Source organism: Stenella coeruleoalba, assembly GCF_951394435.1.
Source record: "Stenella coeruleoalba genome assembly, chromosome: 3".
Classification (NCBI taxonomy): Eukaryota; Metazoa; Chordata; class Mammalia; order Artiodactyla; family Delphinidae; genus Stenella; species Stenella coeruleoalba.
The window spans coordinates 30,424,924-30,442,058 of NC_137148.1; the positions used below are offsets into that span (position 1 = coordinate 30,424,924).

A 17,135-nucleotide genomic window follows, 5' to 3' on the forward strand; every position below is an offset into this window, starting at 1 on the left:
CTGCATCACCTTAAATGCTACATGTGGTCCGAAAATGCTCTAGAGTTTGATGTTAAGACCTGGTGATATCCTTGCTCTTAGTTTGACAATGCTAACCAGCCATTCACGTTCTCCTTCCTTTCCAACCACTTAGTCAGTGCGTATCATCAGCTGCCTATTCAGAATGTCTCTTGTTGCTTCTCCTTTCCCACAGCACTGCCCAGGCCCTCATCACTGCACAGGTCAGGTTAATCTAACAGCTCACTAACTGACCTAGGCCTCCACCCTGGTCCTCTTCCTAACCTCTTCCTAACCTCCACTGCTCAGAATTTACCAATGATTCCCAAGTACAAAATGGAGTTTAGACTTCTCAGATACAGCTAGAACCCACTAAAGCCTCTTTAACCTCATTTCTCAATTCTCTCCCCACCCATAAGAGGGAAGAGGAAAGATACTGGTAACCAAGAACCTATAGGAATCAAACAGATTCTCAGCTAATTGCTCTCTATATAGTACCTAATCTTCTCAACAACTCTATGAAGTAAAAATGATTATACCCATGTGATGATGACTGAAATACAAAGAGAATCTAGAAAGAACTTAGAGAAAAAAATTACAAAGTTTAAACCAGCTTCTTAATAGCTTTTGTTTAAATAACAGCAATGTCATTTAAAAATAGCATTTCTTAACTGATTATATTAAGTTAATAATGGTAATAAAACATACTGTAAACATTCAGTAGAATCATCATTATTGACCATAAATATCTGAGGACAAAAAAAATATTTAAAGCCACTGTTAGTGGTACAACTGTGATATTTAGTATGCCCTGCTATTTACCCACTGCGCCACCAGGGAAGTTCCTAGTATGCCCTGCTATTTATATGACACAAAGTATTTGTCAGGACCAAGGGACAGCATTTTGAATTGCCAGCTCCAAATGAAATGGAATGAACTGTGGCACTGAACTTGTCTAAGGCTCAATATCCTCAACTGTAAAATGGGGATAATAATGGTAGCTACGTCACAGGTCAGGCTTACACCAGGGTCAATGCATGTAAAACAACGTCTGGCACATGGCAGAGGCTCAATAAATTACAGCTATTATTATTGTTTCCAAATCAAAACTCTCATAATTGACAGAGTTGGAATTTCTTAATTTTTATAAAACTCAAATATTATAGTGTTATAGTATAATATACCAGTATAATGGTATAATACTTCAGTTGCTATGTATTTAACATTAATAAGTTACACAGAGATATGACACGTTTGCAGTGTATCTTATGAAGGTGACAAGATGACGTAGCTCTTCACGTGAATAGCACAATTCTTAACATCCCTTCCCCGAAACTTATAAGTATTGCCAAACGGCTTCACGAATCCTTCACAATTATATTCCTAGTAAGTACTCTTCAGTACGAGTATTGGAAAATAAGAGTAAATGAAAAAAGTTAAGAACGATACCAGGAGAAGTCAAATTCTGGTCACTGGAAAGGCTGACAGCTGAATCGGCAGAAGGAAACACACAGGTTTTCTGACTAGGATGAGTTTCCGTTACTGAAATCTGTTCGTTGTCCCTTTGATCTTCTTTATTCGTATGAGTCAGGAAATGCACTATCCATAGTAATATATTACAATTAAAAGAAAACAGCAGAAAAAAATCACATGGGAAAGACATAGCACTTAGCTAACACTTCCACATGGCAACAGACACATTAGAAGTTTACAACATATTATTCTGATAGCTTTCTATTTACCCCATAATAAAATAATTTAATACAATATTTAAAATTTAAATTCCCTCATGGTTAAAAAAAAACAAAAAACTATTAAAGTTACTATCAACTTCAGATTGAGCTACAGTGGATAGGCCCATGCCCTGTTATAAAACAAAGGAGAAATGCTAAATTTAAAAAAACAAAACAAAACAGTTTCATACACAACCAAGACCTGTAAATAAAGAAATCTTCTGGTGCCATAAAAGCAAAAGGAATTCAAAGCTGGGCAATAAATGGACAATGATGCTGGCATAGTCCACGGAGGAACAGGAGACGTGGTTTCTGCAGATTGCAGTGAGGGGAACTGAGCTACCTTCCTATGGCTCAGAGTGCTGAAGGACAGTTCTGTCCATAACATGCAGGTAAGAGGGCTTCCCTGGTGGCACAGTGGTTGAGAATCCGCCTGCCAACACAGGGGACATGGGTTCGAGCCCTGGTCTGGGAAGATTCCACATGCCGTGGGGCAACTAAGCCTGTGCGCCACAACTACTGAGCCTGCACTCTAGAGTCTGAGAGCCACAACTACTGAAGCCCATGAGCCTAGAGCCCGTGCTCCGCAACAAGAGAAGCCACTGCAATGAGAAGCCCGCGCACCACAACGAAGAGTAGCCCCCGCTCTCTGCACTAGAGAGAAACCCACGCGCAGCAACGAAGACCCAACGCAGCCAAAAACAAATAAAATTTTTTTAAAAATGCAGATAAGAAAAACTCTGCCCTAAAAAAGCAGCAAAGAAGTTTTCTATCTCCATGGATAGTGGACGGGAGAAAAATAAAAGTCAACTCTGAGAAATAGAACCCCCTGTCTTGCTACAGGCAAATGTGGGATCTGAATTTATACTATCTATGTAGTACAGCAACTCCAAGCCAAAAAAATATATATATAAACTTGTCCCCATTTTTTTATACTTCAGTAACAGCAAGAAGTAAATATAAAACCACTCCAGGGCTTCCCTGGTGGTGCAGTGGTTGAGAGTCCACTGCCGATGCAGGGGACACGGGTTCGTGCCCCGGTGCGGGAGGATCCCACATGCCACAGAGTGGCTGGGCCCGTGAGCCATGACCGCTGAGCCTGCGCGTCCAGAGCCTGTGCTCCACAATGGGAGAGGCCACAGTGGTGAGAGGCCCGCATACTGCACAAAAAAAAAAAAAAAAAAAAACCTCCAAAGAAAAACATATACAACCTAGCAGAACCACCCCCTACAAAATAAGCTCATGATAAAAAAATTAAAACTCACACAAAGAAACAAGCAACCCTGAGGACAGTATATAGATTTGACAATCAAGAATATGCACACAAGAAAATAAAATAATCTGAAAGGGCATAAAATATTACTAAAATAATTAAATTGATGAAAGAAGGTATAGAAACCACAATAAAAGAACAGGACAGACTACATCCAAAGAACAGATAGATTTGAAAAAGAAACAAAACTTCTAGACATTAAGAATGCAGTCACCAAAATTAAAATCCTACAGCAAAGACAACACAGCAGAAGAGAGAATTCGTAAACTAAGAGAGAGAGATCTGAGGAAACATCCTGAGCACATCACTGAGAGATTAAAAAGGTGGAAATTAAGAAGTGATTAAAAGACAAGAAATAGACTGAGAAGTTCCAACATACCTCTAACAAGTGTTTTAGAAAACAGAACAGAAAGAATGGGAAGGAAGCAATACTCCAAAAGAAACCAGATGAAAAATTCCCAGTGTTAAATCTGTAAATTAAAGAATCATTCCTCCCAGGCTGGTTCCCTGTCCTCCAAAGCCCCCTCCAGGTGGCGTGGGTACTGAGGGCGTAGGAGGGAGACCCGGGGAGATCAGGAGAGGCAGGCGGGAGAGGCCCTCCGGGACCGGAGGAGCAGAAGAGGAGAGGAGGGCGTTTGCCCTGCCCACTTGAGGCCAGACAACCTGCTGGGCTCCCAGGTGAGGTCCCCCACCCTCTGAGACCAGGGGTGGGGGGCACATCTGGGCCCCTTCTGTTCCTGGAGCCTAGCCCCACCCTCCCATAGCCCCCAGGGCCTTTTCCAGTCCTGTGGGTCCTGAGCTTTGGCCCCGCCCACCACCTAAACCTCACCCTTGCTTAGGACCCACCCTCCACAGCCAAGGCCTTTTCCCTGTTGTTGTTTTTTTTTTCTTTTCTTTTCTTTTTCCCTCTTTTCCCTCCTTCTCTTTTTCACTATTGTGTACTGTTGTACCTTCTGATTGTTGATTCAACTATATTTTTATTTTTATATTCTTTCTAACATATCTGTTAGTTTCCTAGTCTATTTTTTACTTTGTTATTGTTCTCTCATTTTTTTTTTTTTTTTTTTTTTGCCATCACATGCGGCTTGTGGGATCTTGGTTCATGAGCAGGAGGTCAGACTGAAGCTCCTGCGGTGGGAGCTCTGTGTCGGAACCACTGGACTAACAGAGAACCTCAGAATATTCATTGGAGTGAGGTCTCACGGAGGTCCTCATCTCAGCACCAACACCCAGCTCTACCCAACAGCCTATAAACTCCAGTGTTGGAAGCCTCAGGCCAAACAACCAGTTAGACAGGAACACAATCCCACTTATTAAAAAAAAAAATGAGACGGCAAAAAGATATGTCACAGATGAAGGAGCAAGGTAAAAACCTACAACACCAAATAAATGAAGAGGAAATAGGCAATCTACCTGTAAAAGAATTCAGAGTAATCATAGTAAAGATGATCCAGAATCTGGAAGTAGAATGGAGGCAATACAAGATTGAGAAAATACAAGAAATGTTTAACAGAGATCTAGAAGATCTAAAGAACAAACAAACACAGATGAACAACAAAATAACTGAAATGAAAAATACATTAGAAGGAGTCAATAAAAGAATAACTGAGGCAGAAGCACGAGTAAGTGAGCTGGAAGACAGAATGGTGGAAATAACTGCCAAGGAGCAGAATAAAGAAAAAAAAATGAAAAGAATTGAAGACACCCTCAGAGACCTCTGGGACAACACTAAACGCACCAACATTCTAATTATAGGGGTCCCAGAAGAAGAAGGGAAAAGGAAGGGTCTGAGAAAACATCTGAAGAGATTATAGTCAAAAAGTTCCCTAACATGGGAAAGGAAATAGTCACCCAAGTCCAGGAAGCCCAGAGAGTCCCATACAGCATTAACCCTAGGAAAAACACAACAAGACACACATTACTCAAACTAACAAAAATAAAATTCAAAGAAAATATATTAAAAGCAGCAAGGGAAAAACAAAAAATAACATATAAAGGAATCCCCATAAAGTTATCAGCTGATTTTTCAGCAGAAACTCTGCAGGTCAGAAGGGAGCGGCAGGATATACTTAACATGATGAAAGACAAAAACCTGCAACCAAGATTACTCTACACATTAAGGATCTCATTCAGATTTGAGGGAGAAATCAAAAACTTTTCAGACAAGCAAAAGCTAAGAGAATTCAGCACCACGAAACCAGCTTTACAACAAATGCTAAAGAAACTTCTCTAGGCAGGAAACGCAAGAGAAGAAAAAGACCCACAAAAACAAACCCAAAACAATTAAGAAAATGGTAACAGGAAGATACACATGGATAATAACCTTGAATGTAAATGGATTAAATGCCCCAACCAAAAGACACAGACTGGCTGAATGGATACAAAAACAAAACCCATATATATGCTGTCTACAAGAGACCCACTTCAGACCTAGGGACACCTATGGACTGAGGTGAAGGGATGGAAAAAGATATTCCATACAAATGGAAATCAAAAGAAAGCTGGAGTAGCAATACTCGTATCCAATAAAATAGACTTTAAAATAAAGACTATTACAAGAGACAAAGAAGGACACTACATAATGATCAAAGGATCAATCCAAGAAGATATAACAATTATAAATGTTTATGCACCCAAAATAGGAGCACCTCACTACATAAGGCAAATGCTAACAACCATGAAAGGAAAAATTGACAGTAACACAATAATAGAAGGGGACTTTAACACACCACTTAAACCATAACACACCACTTAAACCAATGGACAGATCATCAAAAATAAATAAATAAGGAAACACAAGCTTTAAGTGACACAAAAGACCAGATAGATTTAATTGATATTTATAGAACATTCCACCCAAAAGTGGCAGAATACACTTGATCTTCTCAAGTGCACATGGAACATTCTCCAAGACAGATCACACCTTGGGTCACAAATCAAGCCTCGGTAAATTTAAGAAAATTGAAATCATACCAAGCATCTTTTCTGACCACAACGCTATGATATTGCAAATGAATTACAGGAAAAAAAAACTGTAAAAAACACAAATATATGGAGGCTAAAGAGCGCGCTACTAAATAACCAAGAGATCACTGAAGAAATTAACGAAGAAATAAAACAACACATACAAACAAATGACAATGAAAACACGATGACCCAAAAACCAATGGGAGGCAGCAAAAGCAGTTCCAAGAGGGAAGTTTAGAGCAATTCAATCTCACCTTAAGAAACAAGAAAAATCTCAAATGAACAATCTAACCCTACGCTTAAAACAACTAGAGAAAGAAGAACAAAGAAAACCCAAAGTCAGTAGAAGGAAGTAAATCATAAAAATCAGAGCAGAAATAAATGAAATAGAAACAAAGAAAACAATAGCAAAGATCAATAAAACTAAAAGCTGCTTCTTTGAGAAGATAAACAAAATTGATAAACCCTTATCCAGACTCAACAAGAAAAAAAGGGAGAGGATGCAAATCGATAAAATTAGAAATGAAAAAGGAGAAATCACAACAGACAACTCAGAAATACAAAGGAATACAAGAGACTACCAGAAACAACTGTATGTCAATAAAATGGACAACCACGAAGAAATGGACAAATTCTTGGAAAGCTACAATTTTCCAAGGCTGAACCAGGAAGAATTAGAAAATATAAACAGACCTATCATAAGTAATGAAATCCAAACTGTAATTAAAAATCTTCCAACAAACAAAAGTCCAGGACTAGATGGCTTCACAGGCGAATTCTATCAAACATTTACAGAAGAGCTAACACCCATCCTTTTCAAACTCTTGAAAAAATTGCAGAGGAAGAAACACTCCCAAATTCATTATACGAAGCCACCATCACCCTGATACCAAAACCAGAAAAAGACATCACAAAATAAGAAAATTATAGACCAATATCACTGATGAACAAAGATGTAAAAACCCTGAACAAAAAACTAGCAAACAGAATACAACAGCACATTAAAAGGACCATACACCATGATCAAGTAGGATTTATCCCACGGATGCAAGGATTCTGCAATATATGCAAATCAATCAATGTGATGAAACCACATTAACAAATTAAGGAATAAAAACCATAAGATCAACTCAATAGATGCAGAAAAAGCTTTTGACAAAATTCAACACCCACTTATGATAAAAACTTACCAGAAAGCGGGCACTGGGGGAACCTACCTCAACATAATAAAGGCCATATATGACAAACCCACAGAAAACATCATACTCAATGGTGAAAAACTGAAAGCATTTCCACTAAGATCAGGAACAAGACAAGGATTTCTGCTCTCACCACTTTTGTTCTTTTTTTTTTTTTTTGCGGTACGCGGGCATCTCACTGTCGTGGCCTCTCCTGTCGCGGAGCACAGGCTCTGGACGCGCACGCTCAGCAGCCGTGGCTCACGGGCCCAGCTGCTCTGCGGCATGTGGGATCTTCCCCAACCGGGGCACGAACCCGTGTCCCCTGCAACGGCAGGCGGACTCTCAACCACTGCGTCACCAGGGAAGCTCCTCTCATCACTTTTATTCAACATAGTTTTGGAAGTCCTAGCTACGGCAATCAGAGAAGAAAAAGAAACAAAGGGAATACAAATTGGAAAAGAAGAAGTAAAACTGTCATTGTTTGCGGATGACATGACACTACACATAGAAAATCCTAAAGATGCCACCAGAAAACTACTAGAACTAATCAATGAATTTGGTAAGGTTGCAGGATACAACATTAATGCACAGAAATCTCTGGCATTCCTATACACCAACAACGAAATATCAGAAAGAGAAATTAAGGAAACAATCCCATTAACCATCACAACAAAAAGAATGAAATATCTAGGAATAAACCTGCCTAAGGAGGCGAAAGACTTGTACTCAGAAAACTACAGAACACGGATGAAAGAAATCAAAGATGAAATAAATAGATGGAGGGATATACCATGTTCTTGGATTGGAAGAATCAACATTGTGAAAATGACTATACTACCCAAAGCAATCTACAGATTCAATGCAATCCCTATCAAACTGCCAATGGCATTCTTCACAAAATTAGAACAAAAAATTTTACAATTCGTATGGAAACACAAAAGACCCCAAATAGTCAAAGCAACCTTGAGAAAGAAAAACGGAGTTGGAGGAATCAGGCTCCCCGACTTCAAACTATACCACAGAGCTACAGTAATCAAGACAGTATGGTACTGGCACAAAAACAGAAATATAGATCAATGGTACAGGATAGAATGCCCAGAGATAAACCAATGCACATATGGTCACCTAATTTATGACAAGGGAGGCAAGAACATACAATGGAGAAAGGACAGCCTCTTCAATAAGTGGTGCTGGGAAAACTGGACAGCTACATGTAAAAGAATGAAATTAGAACACTCCCTAACACCATACACAAAAATAAACTCCAAATGGATTAAAGACTGAAATGTAAGACCAGACACTATAAAACTCTTAGAGGAAAACATAGGAAAAACACTCTTTGACATAAATCACAGCATGATTTTTTTGACCCACCTCCTAGAGTAACAGAAATAAAAACAAACAAAAAAAACCAAATGGGACCTAATTAAGCTTAAAAGCTTTTGCACAGCAAAGGAAACCATAAACAAGACAAAAAGACAACCCTCAGAATGGGGGAAAGTATTTGCAAATGAAACAACAGACAAAGGATTAATCTCCAAAATATACAAACAGCTCATGGAGATCAATACCAAGATAACAAACAATCTAATTAAAAAATGGGCGGAAGACCTAAATAGACATTTCACCAAGACATAGAGATGGCCAAGAGGCACATGGAAAGGTTCTCAACATCACTAATTATTAGAGAAATACAAATCAAAACTACAATGAGGTATCACCTCATGCCTGTCAGAATGGCTATTATCAAAAAGTCTAGAAACAATAAATGCTGGAAATGGTGTGGTGAAAAGGGAACCCTCCTGCACTGCTGGTGGGAATGTAAATTGATACAACCACTATGGAAAACAGTATGGAGGTTCATTAAAAAACTAAAAATAGAACTACCATATGACCCAGCAATCTCACTACTGGCATATACCTTGAAAATACCATAATTAAAAGAGAGACATGTACCACAATGTTCACTGCAGCACTATTCACAATAGCTAGGACATGGAACAAACCTAAATGTCCATCCACAGATGAACGGATAAAGAAGATGTGGCACATATATACAATGGAACATTCCTCAGCCATAAAAAGAAACAAAATTGAGTTATTTGTAGTAAGGTGGATGGACCTAGAGTCTGTCATACAAACTGAAGTACGTCAGAAAGAGAAAAACGAATACCGTATTCTAACGCATATATGTGGAATCTAAAAAAAAAAAAAAAAAATGGTACCGATGAACCTAGTTTCAGGGTGGGAATAAAGATGTAGACATAGAGAATGGACTTGAGGACACGGGGTGGGAGGGGGAAGTTGGGCAAAGTGAGAGTAGCATCGACATATATACACTACCGAATGTAAAATAGTTAGCTAGTGGGAAGCAGCCGCCATAGCACAGGGAGATCAGCTCGGTGCTTTGCGATGACCTAGAGGGGTGGGATAGGGAGGATGCGAGGGAGGCTCAAGAGGGAGGGGATATGGGGACATATGTATGCATATGGCTGATTCGCTTTGGTGTACAACAGAAACTAACACAGTATTGTGAAGCAATTATACTCCAATAAGGATCTATTAAAAAAATAAAAGAATCATTCCTACTCCCATATAGTATAAATAAAAACAAATATACACCTAGACAAACTGTATCAAAAATGCAAAATAAACCAAACATAAAGAGGAGAACTTTAAAAGGAATAAGAGATAAAAAACAGCAATTAGACAGCACATAGGTATTATAAACTCAGCAATTAGAGATGTCAGTGGAAAATGGAATAATATCTTTACAATGCTGAGGGAAATAAGCATCAACCTAGAATTTTGTACTTAGCTATAAGCCATCACTCACAAATTGTAGTAAAATTAAAACTATTTTCAAAGACTGGGAGAACTTGCTACTAACAGACTCTAGTTGAAAGAACTAATAAAGGAAGGAAGAAGAGAACAATCCTCGAAGAAGTGGATGCCAGAAGCAATAATGGCACAGAACAGAAAATGCCAGAGTGCATATCAGGCAATAAGGACAAGTATTATTTGATGAAACTTCTGTTTTGGTTTCATATATTTATTGTTTACATATGTACACTATTCAATTTACAACTTTTTTTAAAAGAGAAGCAACTGAGGGGAAAGAAACTGGCAAACATGCTGATAAATTCAAATTAGTATTTACTTAAAAAAATACAAGACAGTGCAGTGGTTAAGAATCCACCTGCCAATGCAGGGGACACGGGTTCAAGCCCTGGTCCGGGAAGATCCCACATGTCACAGACCAACTAAGCCCGTGCACCACAACTACTGAGCCTGCGCTCTAGAGCCCACGAGCCACAGCTACTGAGCCCGCGAGCCACAACTACTGAAGCCTGCGTGCCTAGAGCCCATGCTCTGCAACAAGAGAAGCCACCACAATGAGAAGCCCGCACACGGCAACAAAGAGTAGCCCCCGCTCGCCACATCTAGAGAAAGCCTGGGCGCAGCAACAAAGACCCAACCTAGCCAAAAATAAATAAATTAAAAACAAAAAAAATGTTTAACAACAACAACAGCAAAAATACAAGACAAAGGAGACTAAGTGGGTGGGTTAAAAACAAGGTAGAACAAAAATACTAGAAAACATTATCAGAGAAAATGTGAAAAGGCATATCAGTGTTAAAAGTCTAAAGTCCTTATATTGTTTGGGAGGTAAATATATTCATCTCAACACTCAACTCTGAATGTTGAAAACTGAAGAATAATCACTAGGAGATTAAAAATAGAATGCATTATTTCTAAACAAATAGGGAAACAGAGAATATAGAAAACTCAATACAAGAGACGGAAAGAAAGGACAGAAAGTAAAGAAAAAATAAGGAGTAAATAGGAAGCACAAAATAAGATAATAGAAATAAGCACAAATATATCAGTAATCACAGTAAATGGAAACTGATTATACTTGATGATTAAAACACAAATTATGTAGTTATTTAAAAGAATGAAATCTAGCTGTATGCTGGACACAGCTATAACATAATCACTCAGTTTGAAAGTAAAGGGATGTCTAATGTACAGGAAATACAGGGAACAGAGGAACATGTTAAACGACACCACAGAGATTCAATTAGTAAATTATAGATTCCAAAAAATACTTAAGGACAAACAACAAGGTTTCTTCAACAAATAAACTAGAAGGGAAAAAGAGAGATAAAGGAGTAACACAGAAGTTAAAGGAAACTTTTACTCCATCAACCAGCTGCCATGTATATGGACTCCAACTAGACCAAATAAACTATTTTTTAAAATGAGGCAACTGGCAATAGTTGAACACTAATTAGATACATGACAGTATCAAGACTTTTTAAAAAAGAAATGACAATACTATTATTTTTTCAAAGGAGACCTTATCTTTTAGAGATACATATAAAATATTTATGGATAAAATAATGTGCTGTCTGGAATTTGCTTTAAAATAATTCAGGAAAAGGTAGAAGAGTGGGTGGGATTGGCCATGAGTTTGTAATTGTTAAAGGTGATTGTTGGGTACATGAAGGTCAATTATACTATTCTGTCTGCTATTGAAATATGCTTGAAATTTTCCATTATAATTTTTTAAAAATAAAAAGTACTAAAAAAGATATACCAGGCAAAAGAAAGCAGGAATGGACATATTAATATTAGACAAAATTGACTTTTGAGTCTAAAAAGCATTACTGCGAATAAAGAGCGTCATTAATGATAAAAGGGACAAAATTCAACAAAAATAATCATCATGAACTATATTCATTTTATAGCATAGCCTCAACTACATAAAGAAACATTTAACAGAATTATAAAGAGAAATAAATAATTCCACAATCATTGTGGGTAATTTTTAATGCACCCTTCTGAACAGTATAATTTAGAAGTCTGACTATTATATATGTGTGTGTGACTACATATATGAATTTATTTATTTATTTGTTTGTTTGGCTGTGCCGGGTCTTAGTTGCACCATGTGGGATCTTTGTTGCCGTGTGCGGGATCTTCGTTGCCATGTGCGGGATCTTCGTTGAGGCATGCAGGATCTTTAGTTGCGACATGTAGGATCTTTAGTTGCAGCATGTGTGCTCTTAGTTGTAGCATGCGGGATCTAGTTCCCTGACCAGGGATTGAACACGGGCCCCCTGAATTGGGAGTGCAGAGTCTTAACAACTGGACCATCAGGGAAGTCCCCATATATGAAATTTTATGTAGGATTTTATGTAGGAGATGTGTGTGTGTATATATATAAACCAACATAAAACGCTTATTCTTTTCAAATAAACATAGAATATTTACAAAAACTGACTGTATATACTGAGGGAAATGTTAACAAATATCTAAGAATGACATTATTATACACTCATCTAATCACAATACAATGAAAATGGAAATAAATTACAAAAATATAGCCCAAGCCCCATAATATTTGGAAGCTAAAAACTCCTTTTATGAGCTAAAGAAGAAACCTTAATATAAACTGCTAACTATTTCAATCTGAACACCACCAAAAGATGTAACATATCAACACTCTTATCTGGGTCCTTTCAGAAACATGTTCAGCCTCAAATGCCATTTATTAGAAAAAATAAAAAAAGAAAGAATGAAGTTAGGAAAAATCCAACAAGGTAAGGCCCCAAAAGCAGAAAAAATAATAAAGCTAGGAGTAGAAATTTATGAAAAAGAAAATTAAGAAACAATAGAGAGAATCAATGAACTAAAACCTGTTTTTTGGCAAAATGCATTAAACTGCTGACAAGACTCAATGAGAGAATGTAGATATAAACAACTATAGTTACAGTAGAAATTTATTTAAATAACTACCCTAATTCCATTCATTCAATAAGAAACGAAAAAACGTAATACTTCACCATTGCCGTGTCATTTAACCTGAACCTCAAATTCTAGCTCAGCTGATGACCACAGACAAACAAGCACCTCAGCACAAAGCTCTGTGTGACCCTCAGCAGTGTGTGGCCGCGGATGTGGAGTGACAGAAACTAAGGTCCAGCCCACAGTGTCCACCTCTGGTTCAAACGCCAGGGGAGGGTACAGCGTCGGGCTTCTCGGAAAAAACACTGGCCTGAGGTGGAAGCCCTCATCTAAAAATGAGGGGACGGATGGCTTCAGCTCCCATAAGAAAACTATTCTCAGTTCTGGCACACCAAAAAGAAATACTTATTCTTTCAAAGAAAGGCTTCAGTCCCACCCTTGACCCCTCACAAACCTTCTTCAGGAATGTTAACGGTTTTTGAAGGCAGTGTTTTTTCAGATTCAGCGCCAGAAGACAGCTCAATGTGATCTACAGGTTCAACCTGTAGAAAAACATGCACAACAAAATAACTGCTACAAATTTTATGGTTTGATAATTTCAAAACATCATAAACGATTTTATGTAGGTTTTACACATTTGTATTAATGCAACAAATGAAAGAATAGGATTAAATCCAATATGAGCTAAATGGTGAGAACTGATGAAGAGGAGTAAATTTTTACTTATTTTGTATCTTAACCGATTTAACCTTTTAAGAGGTTCAGGAAAATTGCATTATAAATTTTACAATGGGGAGGAATGATAACTACCATCTAGACAAAACTTTTCTTCTATTTACATAGTTCACCTTTATTTTATTTATTTTTTATTGAAGTATAGCTGACTTACAATGTTATACTAGTTTCAGGTGTATAACACAGTAATTCAATATTTTTATACACTACACATCATATAAAGTTATACAATATTATTGACTATTTTCCCTGTGCTGTACATTACATCACCATGACTTATTTTTTTTAAAAAATAAATGGTAGTTTGTACCTCTTAATCCCCTTTACCTATTCGGCCCATCTCCCATCCACCTCCCCTCTGGCAACCACTGGTTTGTTCTCTGTATACATGAGTCTGTTTCTGTTTTATATGTTTATTTGTTTTGTGTTTTAGACAGTCTCTTCAACAAATGATGTTGGGAAAACTGGACAGCTACACTTAAAAGAATGAAACCATTTTCATAGACCATTTTCTTACACCATACACAAAAATAAACTCAAACTGGATTAAAGACTTATATGTAAGACCTGAAACCATGAAACTCCTAGAAGAAAACAGGCAGTACACTCTTTGACGTTGGTCTTAGTGATATATTTTTTGGATCTGTCTCCCCAGGCAAGTGCAAGAAAGCAAAAATAAACAGAGACTACATCAAACTAAAAAGCTTTTGCACAGCGAAGGAAACCAACAACAAAACAGAAAGGCAACCTACAGACTGGGAGAAAATATTTGCAAATACTATCTCCAATAAGAGATTAATATGTAAAATATTTAAAGAACTCATACAACTCAATATCAAAAAAACAAACAATCCAATTTAAAAATGAGCAGAGGACATGAACAGACATTTTTCCAAAGACAACATACAGATGGTCAACAGGCACATGAAAAGATGCTCAACATCACTAATCATCAAGGAAATGCAAATCAAAACCACAATGAGATATCACCTCATGCCAGACAGAATGGCTATTATCAAAGAGACAAGTATTGACAAGGATGTGGAGAAAAGGGAACCCTTGTGCACTGCTGGTGGGAATGTAAATTAGTGCAGCCACTATGGAAAACAGTATGGAGGTTCTTCAAAAAAAATAAAAATAGATCTAACATACAATCCAGCAATTCCACTTTGGGGTATTTATCTGAAGAAAACAAAACCTTCCATTTTAAAGATGAGGGAATAAGGCCCAGAGAAATTCAGTGACTTGCAAATCCAGAACATGAACCCGTATCTTTAAGGCATGTAGTCGGTGTGTCCACGGTGTCCCTCAGCCTCTTCCAGACCTACAAGCTGTTTTCTTAAACTAAAATGGGCAAGTAAAAATCTTTGTATTTATGTGTGCATTATAATAGGGTGAGAACATTTTAAGCCAATATGCCAAACCTTTCATTTAAATCAATTCTATTTCCTTCAAAGTAGTCACCTCGGAAGAATAGAGTTTGATCAACCATTTTTAGAACTCTTCTTTTGAAATTGTCTCCCAAGCTTGTACTATAATTACTAATAACTGTTCCATTAGTAAGTCTTTATTATATGAACATGATTTTATTTCTGTCAGAATCTAAAAATGAGAGCACGGAGACAGCCATTAAATAAAGTTATCAATTGCCTGCATGCACCAAGCAAAAGACATAATCCCTACCTTCCAGTTTGGAAAGGCTTGGGCTGAGAGGGGACCTGTATCAGAATTTGCGGGAACTTCAAAAAATACAAGTGTGTGACCTACGCCCTCCTCCTTGCAAAGTCACTCCCCTTCCTCTCTCTCCGCCCCACGCCTTTCAATAGGGCTGGCATGTATATTTTGAAGAAGCATCCCAAGTGATCTTGACATGCACAGCTGGTCCTTTTATCTAATGACCCAGATCTGTGGAAATTCTTCTTGAAATTCCTCCTCTGGCTTGCTTTCTCCTGAGCATCTTCCCTCCCTCAGATTATTTTCTTAAGCTTTGTTGAATCCCCATCCTTAAAAGTTAGTGCACCCACAGAATTCTGATCTTAACCCACTTTTTCCTTACTCAACATGCTCTCTCTGGGTGAGTGCCCTCACTATTGTAATTTGAACTTTCTCCTAACTGATGACTCTAAAATCTGTACCATCACCCCGGATCTAGCTCCTGAGCTCCAGAAGCATCAACAGATATCCAAATGCCTACTAATCTCACAGCACCTCAAATTTCACGTGGCCCTCACTGAAATCTCTGTCTTACTCCTCCCAAAAGACACACACTTCCTCTACCCTAGTTTAGAAAATGACTCCAACATTCACCCAGGCTGGAAATCTGGAGTCTACTGTGAATCTCTGCATTATTCTTCACCTTCCCACAGCCACTCAACCTCTGAATCCTGCTACATCCTCCCTCCATCCCCAGTGCCAAAGTTCAGGTTATTATTATTTCTTGGCTTGGTACTATTCACCAGATCCCAAACACCAATCAATAGACCTGATATAGGGCTTCCCTGGTGGGGCAGTGGTTGAGAGTCCGCCTGCCGATGCAGGGGACACGGGTTCGTGCCCAGGTCTGGGAAGATCCCACATGCTGTGGAGCGGCTAGGCCCGTGAGCCATGGCCGCTGAGCCTGCGCGTCCGGAGCCTGTGCTCTGCAGCGGGAGAGGCCAAAACAGTACGAGGCCCGCGTACCGCCCCAAAAAAAAAAAAAAAAAAATAGACCTGATATAGAGCTAACTGATTAAGAATCATTTATGAAACTTGTTAATAATACAGATTCCTGGGCTCTAACCCAGACCTAACTAAAATCAGAATTTCATAGGTATGGGGCCCATGAGTTTGCACTTCTGACAGTTCCCAAGTTGATTCTAACAAACAGCTAGCCTAGAACTACTGTGACCCAACCAATCTCCCTGTTCCTAGTCTCTTCCTCTCCATTCTATTCACCACATGGCTGCCAGAGTGTCTGATCATATCATTTCAGTGCTTAAAATTCCTCAGTGGTTCCCTATTGCCTGCTTATAGAATAAAATCCTACTCTCTTGGCACAGCAAACAACACTTTCCATCCTTCCCTATCTGCCCTACCTACCTCTCCTGCCAGGCATCTTAAAGCCCAGTCCCATCAACTGCTACCTTCCGCTAACATTGATGTAGTTCCCCAAATACTCTATGCCATTCTGCTTTTGCTCACGATGTTTTCATCAGCCCCTGCTCATCGAACTGATGAATATCAATTCATTATCAGTTCAAGAATCACCTCTACGAAGCCTTCTCTGGTGCCATAGCTTCACTTACCTATACAGTCACAACAGGCCATATGTACCTGTGTGTCCTTACAGCACCCTGTTCACATGTATTTTTGGTGCATACATCTATCTTCTTTTATTAGATTCTAAGCTCCTTGAGAGTAGGGACTATGCCTTATTTACTTTCCTATTCCCAGAACTTAGCACAGGGCCTAGCATGTGGTAGAAGGTCGATAAATGTTTGTTAAAGGAACGAATGA

The 17,135-nt window shown here is 38.4% G+C and overlaps 1 protein-coding gene across 7 annotated transcripts in view; it reads right to left on the reverse strand.

Annotated features, from left to right (window-relative positions):
* The window catches only part of CPLANE1 (ciliogenesis and planar polarity effector complex subunit 1), a 129,951-nt gene that overhangs the window by 34,782 nt on the left and 78,034 nt on the right, over positions 1-17,135 (reverse strand). For all 7 annotated transcript variants that reach the window (XM_079916596.1, XM_079916597.1, XM_079916592.1 and 4 more), the window contains 2 exons: positions 13,360-13,447; positions 1,447-1,596 (listed from right to left, as the gene is read on the reverse strand). In XM_079916596.1, the coding sequence (XP_079772722.1) occupies positions 1,447-1,596; positions 13,360-13,447 (238 nt within the window). The remainder of the gene's footprint in view (positions 1-1,446; positions 1,597-13,359; positions 13,448-17,135) is intronic.